The following is a 7036-nucleotide window of genomic DNA, read 5'->3' on the forward strand; positions in this document are numbered from 1 at the left end:
ACACACACACACACACACACACACACACACACACACACACACACACAGCTTTGTGACACTAACTGTAGACGTTTGCACTCAAACGAGAGGAAGAAACGGATCGGAGTATAAGCTCTTTGTATGTGGAGCGACACTGACTGTTGTACGGTGCACACGTCCTGCAGAGTAGCGAGTAGCCGTGTTGGACCTCACAGCGACCTGTTTGGATCCAGCTTGTAGAATAGAAACAGCAGCTTCTAACACTAATCAGCTCCGGGTACTCGCATGGTTTTTGTTCGACCGATTTACTGTTTCTCAAAATCCTGCAACTGCCCCTCGCAGTCATTGGGCTCTAATCCAGTCCTGCACGTGATGTTCAGATTATTTGGATTTGAGAGAAATGACACTTGAGGTCATGAGGTCTGCGTGATGCGTCTGCCCTCTGGTGGCTACGTGAGGCCGTTGCAGTCGTGGTACATCTAATGGTGAATCATCTGTCAGGTCAGTTATTGCCCCGCTGTGACTGGGAAGAGAGATGATGATGATTCGGCTTTAATATTTGAGGATGGAACCAGTATTACCTCTGAGTTCACACATCTTTCAAAGCACTTTTATTCAATTTCAACATATGAAGGCTCAAGAGACAGTATTGGAAAGCACTATTGTTGCAGCACTATTGAAACCTTTATTATTTTAAAAAGAAAATTGGATTAGAAATCAAAATGGAGAATTGTGAGAAGTCAGAAGTATTACCGGCTCGAGTCACAGAACATTAAGGCACAGACAGCTCTCTACTGGTGCCTTATCCTTTGGTCTTCTTTACACAAACAGAAGTATTCGTGGTTGAAATAGTTCCTCCTCTCCTCTAGAGAAAAGCCATACATGTTTAAGATATTTCAAATATATATATAAACGACCTCGGATCTGTTGCTTTATGGTCTGTGCTGCGGCTTTGAGTCAACTTGGGGAGTCGGTGTTAATAGTTCTGTTACGACATTTTATCTTTTCTGTTTTAATTACGAGGATTTTTAAAGAGAGAAACTGAATCAGGGGAAGTTGGATCAGATGTGAATTCCACTTTTTATCGGTTGTTGTTTCATTTCACTTTAAAAGAGACTGAACCGGTCGCGTCCACGTTCAACGTATTCATAACGATATGAAGTCATTTAATTGATGACCAAGGTCTTAATCAACGCCTTAATCGTGTCACGTTAGTGTTTAGGTCTGCTATTGTTGCAATACACTGTAAAGAACTACCTAATGTACCTGCTGTTCTTGTAAATACTCACCAAATGTATCATTTTTGCTTTGCATTTTACGTAATTTGCTTGTTTTCCAAAATTATTTTTTAAAAAAGTGACTTGAAAATGTGGCTCCGCCCCTGAATGTGTCATCACTGCTCATGAGATAGTTTTGCTCGTCGACAACGAAGACTTAATGATTTCAGATTCACACGCCTTCATTGTTTCCTGTGAGCGTCAGTGGAGCGTGATGACATCACTCAGACCAGATGACAGCCGGTCGCTGCGAGTCGACTGAGGCGCCGCCACGTTGTATAACTGCTCGTTACGTAACGATGAGCCTCCATCACTGAGTGACTCCTCCTTCCTCTCAGACACTGACGGCCGTGGCTGCGTGCCAATCCTGTGTTGTTTTTCTATCATTTATGAAACAGAACAATAATTAGAGTGTTGTATGCGGTACAAATTATTTTTCAAAGAACAAAAACAATCACCGGCCATGAGAACTGTAACGTGTGTTTTGAGGGATTTTACTGCCACATGAATATCCTGTGAAAAGATTTCCATCAAGAGTGTTTGAAGAGTTTGCTCTCCGGTAAACGAGGTCTTATTTTAATGTTTGTCAAATACAGAAATGTACCGTCAGAGACGATTAAAGCGCTCCGTAATTGAAGTTGTTACCTGAATGGCAGCGACTAAGTTCAAGGAGTAGTTTGACATTTTGGGATAAACACTTATTTTCTTTCTGATTAAAGAATTGGATCAGAAGATCAACAGCTCTCATGTCTGTCCGGTAAATATAAGACGACAACCAGGAGATGGACAGCGAGCTCTGTCCCTCTGAAGCTCACCAATTACAACTTTATGAATTCTTTGTTTAACCGGAGACATGAAAACTACAAGTGAGGGTCGGGCTGCAACGAATGTCTTTTTTAACGACGTCATCACCCAAATAAACAAAATCATTAGTTTGAATAAAGTGATTCGTTGTATTAAATTAGTTTGTCTTTTTTTTGTTTTTATCAAATAAACTTTCTTTAATGAATTTAACTTGTCAGTGTTGCCTCTGTCTGTGTGCAGAAAGCAGTAACGGTTTATGAAAGGCTCAACACAACCACATGTGGATTGAAGCAGTATTTAAATGTTAATTTAGAATTTGAATGTCGGAGTTATTAATGAAGCTTTGAACTCGTCGGTTGCCTTCAGCCCTACATTGAGGTTTTACTGAAGGAATGTGACAAGATATTAATTAGTGAGTTGTAGATGTGATGATAGCTAGCTGTTTCCCCATGTTTACAGTCTCTATGCTAAGCTAACCGGCAGCCTAGCTAACGCTTGCCTAGCAGCCAATAACATACCTGCTCAGCATTTGACTGTCTGACTTCACACGCTATAAAAATATTACAACAATGTGTTTTTATGTGAGGTATTTACTGATTTATTTATTTTTAAATTTAAGTTAAATACTTTCGGTCATAAGGCAAACAACAACAATTACATTATTATTAAAAGCAACACAAACAAACAATCATTACAGTCAATGAAACTGATTTGAGACCAACGTCACCCGACAGCTTCACGCCTCTGCTTGTTTAAAGGGTTAAAGGTCAGAGTCCTCCATTCTCCTCCAGTTTGTGGAACAGTGCCAGGCTGCGGAGGTGCGATTGCCTCTCTCCGTTCTTCCACAGAATCAGCAGGTGGTCCGTCGAGCAGGTGACCAAACCGTTCTCCCTGAAGCTCACAAACATCTGGCACGAGCGGCAGAGAAAGAAAATGGATCGTTGAAGCGCTGTTGTGACAGCGTTTTGAAGTGGAACATAAGATCAGACTTCATAAATCATACCTGGACTGCCCCCGAGTGGCCGATCAGATCACCCGTCAGCTCCAGCGTCCGGATGTTTGGGACGTCCGTGACCTTCTTTGACGGAACACCGGCCTGTTTGTTCGACCGGCCGAAAGACCACATTCCAAAGAACCCTGACGTGATGGACGGAGAGGAAGTCTCATATTCAGAAACATGTATTTAAAAAAGACAGAAACAGTACAGATGATCTGGTGCTCAATGTGTTTGTTACCTACATGGTTACTGCATAAACACAATGATACATATTTCTGTACATTCAGGTAGGATCTGCTAAAAACAGCAGTTTCACATCATTTGAGGAGAAAATCCTCTAATGTGTGTAAACGTGTTCTTCATCTTCGTTCAAGTTCAATCAGATTAAGAAGTTCATGTTTTTAATCTCATTTATAAATCGTGTTTATCTTTAAACCTGGAGGACATTTCATCACCTGTTCAGTTGTTTATTTACACATCCAGCAGTGAGTTTGTGTCACCTGTAAGTTGGTCTCCACCACCTCCTGAGGGAGATGTCTGACTCTTTAGCTGCTAATTCCTCCACAATGTTCACCAGATAGTCTCTAACTGTGTCTGTCTGCTACGGAGCAGCTAAAGAACAGTTTAATCTTTTTCTCTGAACACAACGTCCTGCTGCAGCCCAACGCTTCCATATGAGCAGTGAGAGGGAACCAGAACAGTGGAGCTGTGGGCTGAACAATGAGTTGAAACCCAAACAGAGTAGAACTACAGTAGAATAAATCCGTAACAAAGCTTCCACAATGCCACAATTATGGGAAATACACAACGTTTCCTGACCACAGGAGATGCAAGTCATTGATTCCTGGAGACACAACAAACAAACGATGGATAAGTGATCAGCAAGTGATGCAGCCTCTCCAGCCGAGATCCATTCAGAGCCACTGCAGCTCTACACCGACTGCAGAGAGCGAGACCATCAAAGGCAGCATGACCTCACCGACACACACTCGGCTTCAGACCACTTAATTAGAAAACACAGCCTCTCTGAGTGCTGGTGCAGTACTCTCTCCTTTGATATACACAATACCACATCTGGACTGCATGACTGCACCTCCACGCCGCCCGCACATCTACACAATCACACAGGAGTTGAGTGCAGGCAATTTTCTGTCAGTCTTTGAACTTTCTGATTCATACTTATGTTTCTTAAGGTGGCAAATCCACAGGAGGAGATGGGACGATGGCCTACTTCTTCTGCAAATGTGAACTACATACCATCCTATCAGCAGTGTGACATTCAAGCATGTTACATGTTGAAGTGTGTGTCCTGTTGTGTGTGTGTTACCTGGAGAGGCTGGTTCACCAGGTAAAGGCAGGTCTTGGATCTCCCACATCCTCACACTGCCGTCCTCAGAGCACGATATCAGCTCGCTGAAACAGAGACGATCTGATTACAAGAGGACAGCTCTACGTACGGGTGAGAGGACAGCTCTACGTGCGGGTGAGAGGACAGCTCTACGTGCGGGTGAGAGGACAGCTCTACGTGCGGGTGAGAGGACAGCTCTACGTACGGGTGGGAGGACAGCTCTACGTACGGGTGGGAGGACAGCTCTACGTACGGGTGGGAGGGCAGCTCTACGTGCGGGTGAGAGGACAGCTCTACGTGCGGGTGAGAGGACAGCTCTACGTACGGGTGGGAGGACAGCTCTACGTACGGGTGGGAGGACAGCTCTACGTACGGGTCGGAGGACAGCTGTACGTACAGGTGGGAGGACAGCTCTACGTATGGGTCGGAGGACAGCCAAGACGCATTGAGGACTGATTGTTCAGTCCATATTCAGAGGTGTTCTGGTCCTCATATGTCCACATTCTTTTAGCAAGTGTGTACACGAATGTGTCCTAAAGTGCATCATCTTGGCTGGCTTTGTCAATGACATGTGAACATTTCTAAAAGCCCATAGAGATATATTACAAGTCTCTTGGACTATTTGGTAGAGTAGACCCAGTCTGTAATGTTTTGATTTCTTCAGTTGCATTACTTTTCCACTAGGTGGAGCTATAGCTCTGTGTTTTGCCTTGTTTTGTATTTTTAAACACTAGTATTTTCAAAGGATTTCTCCCAATTTTTTTTACTAATAAATATGAATCAATTACTAACTGCTCATTCTTCTTATTCATCAAATATTCATCTAAAGAGACCGTTAACTATCTGTGAATCATACTGCAGCCCTCCTGTAGTATTCTGTTTGGACAGGAACTGATACCTCACCTTTCAGATAACAGCATGGTGTGTAAGACATTAGAGTCATGGGCAACCTTCCTGTAGGCCACCACCGTCTTGGTCAGAATGCTGTACACATACAGGCCGCTGCCCACAGCTGCAAGGATGTGCTGCAAAAAACACAAACATTACATTTTGTTATGGATTCAAAAATACAGTTTTGAACGACACACGACATCCGCTCGTGCCGTCTTCCTCACCCTTCCGTTGGTGGTCAGATGCTGAATTGACATCTCGCTGGGTTTGGGAGCAGCCAGTCGTATTTCGGCCTGAGTGCAGGCTTGTGACTCCTCCCACAGGATGTGCTCGTAGCCCAGGATGTTCCAATCAATTGCATCCCATAAGATCAACTCGCCGGCATGGGAGCCGCTGGCGAAGAGCCCGTCTGAGGAAGACATGGAACTTAAGTCATGTGAAACAAAGGGACATGCAGTTTCTCAGCATCTCAAAAAATGGAATGCAGGTTTGCTCTTTGATTGTCATCGATGAGTCAGAGTTTCCTGACAGACTGACCATTGACGTTGATAAGAGCTCGAATCCTGTCCTGATGGTTGGACAGACGGCGGATCTCAGCCACCGACATGGAGGAATCAGTGGAGACCGTCAGCCTGTAGATCACTGCAGAAACAATAATGGTCAATGTTCTTTAAAGGTGCTCTGTGGAATCATTGTTAGCGTTGACACCGGTGGGCGTTAAGTGAACTGCAGTTAGCATCCTGTTGTCGGCGCTAGTGAGCATCCTGGGCACCGGCCAAAACAGTGTCATGACATAACATTACAATCATATATCGCATTTAAAAAATGCTCCCATCTGTAATGTTCCAATATTTTATTTGGACCTTTGGTTCCAGGATGCTAACTAGCTTGCCTTTGGCTAATGACTTTATTAGCTAACGTTATAAACGTCAGATCTATGCCACGTAGCTATTTCACAGCTAGCTGGCTAAACTTAGCTTAGGTTGCAGTTAGCTACTTGGGCGCCGCTGTCGCTCTTGGTTATTAGAAAGAAATTACGAATTACACACGTTTACTTTGTACCGTTCAACACCGTTTGTCACAATAAATAAGTTAGTATCATGGATCGTGTTAGCTGGTGAAGTAATTTAGTAAGCTCGCTAGCTAACACATCCACTCAGATAGCCTTTTGCTAGCGATAACGTAGCAAGCATTATTTACAAAACAATAATTTAAAAAAAAAAAAGAAAAAAAACTTAAGGAGCAGCTTGCATGCAGACAAAATAAACTTGGTCAGGACATCCCGAATACAAAGCGATTAATATGTAAATTGCTACATATAATACCTTTAAAGCCACGTCGTTCTCATCTTATTGCACATATTCAGCATCAATCCGGTCTCTTACCCATCTCTTTATCCACAGCAGCAGCTATGCAGTTCTTGGGCAGCTCTATCAAAGCAGTTATTCCTGAAAAAAGCCAAAAACTGAGTGACAATTAATCAGTTTGTGTGCAAACTGGGTGTGAGATTAGTTGGTGCAACAATAACCACACAAGAGGTTTATTGTGACAGTTGTTTCTGCTCACCGGTGTCGCTGTGGTTCTGTGTTTGACACTGCAGCTGGAAGTCTTTGTTCCACACACACAGCTCCTCACCGCCGGAGACCCACACACACAGCCGCTCCAGCACCAGCAAACACTGAGTGGGTAGAAAACACACACACACACACACACACACACACACACACACACACACACACA

General features: G+C 43.6%; 1 protein-coding gene across 2 annotated transcripts in view; it reads right to left on the reverse strand.

Annotated features, from left to right (window-relative positions):
• Positions 1–940: 940 nt before the first annotated feature.
• wdr41 (WD repeat domain 41) overlaps positions 941–7036 on the reverse strand; it is a 9772-nt gene continuing 3676 nt past the window's right edge. For both annotated transcript variants that reach the window (XM_031859940.1, XM_031859939.1), the window contains 8 exons: positions 6863–6974; positions 6682–6744; positions 5834–5938; positions 5521–5705; positions 5309–5430; positions 4385–4470; positions 3064–3197; positions 941–2968 (listed from right to left, as the gene is read on the reverse strand). In XM_031859940.1, coding sequence (XP_031715800.1) covers positions 2828–2968; positions 3064–3197; positions 4385–4470; positions 5309–5430; positions 5521–5705; positions 5834–5938; positions 6682–6744; positions 6863–6974 — 948 coding nt within the window. In that variant the 3' untranslated portion in view covers positions 941–2827. The remainder of the gene's footprint in view (positions 2969–3063; positions 3198–4384; positions 4471–5308; positions 5431–5520; positions 5706–5833; positions 5939–6681; positions 6745–6862; positions 6975–7036) is intronic.

This window comes from Anarrhichthys ocellatus, unplaced genomic scaffold, assembly GCF_004355925.1.
Source record: "Anarrhichthys ocellatus isolate YVR2014 unplaced genomic scaffold, GSC_Weel_1.0 scaffold23, whole genome shotgun sequence".
Classification (NCBI taxonomy): Eukaryota; Metazoa; Chordata; class Actinopteri; order Perciformes; family Anarhichadidae; genus Anarrhichthys; species Anarrhichthys ocellatus.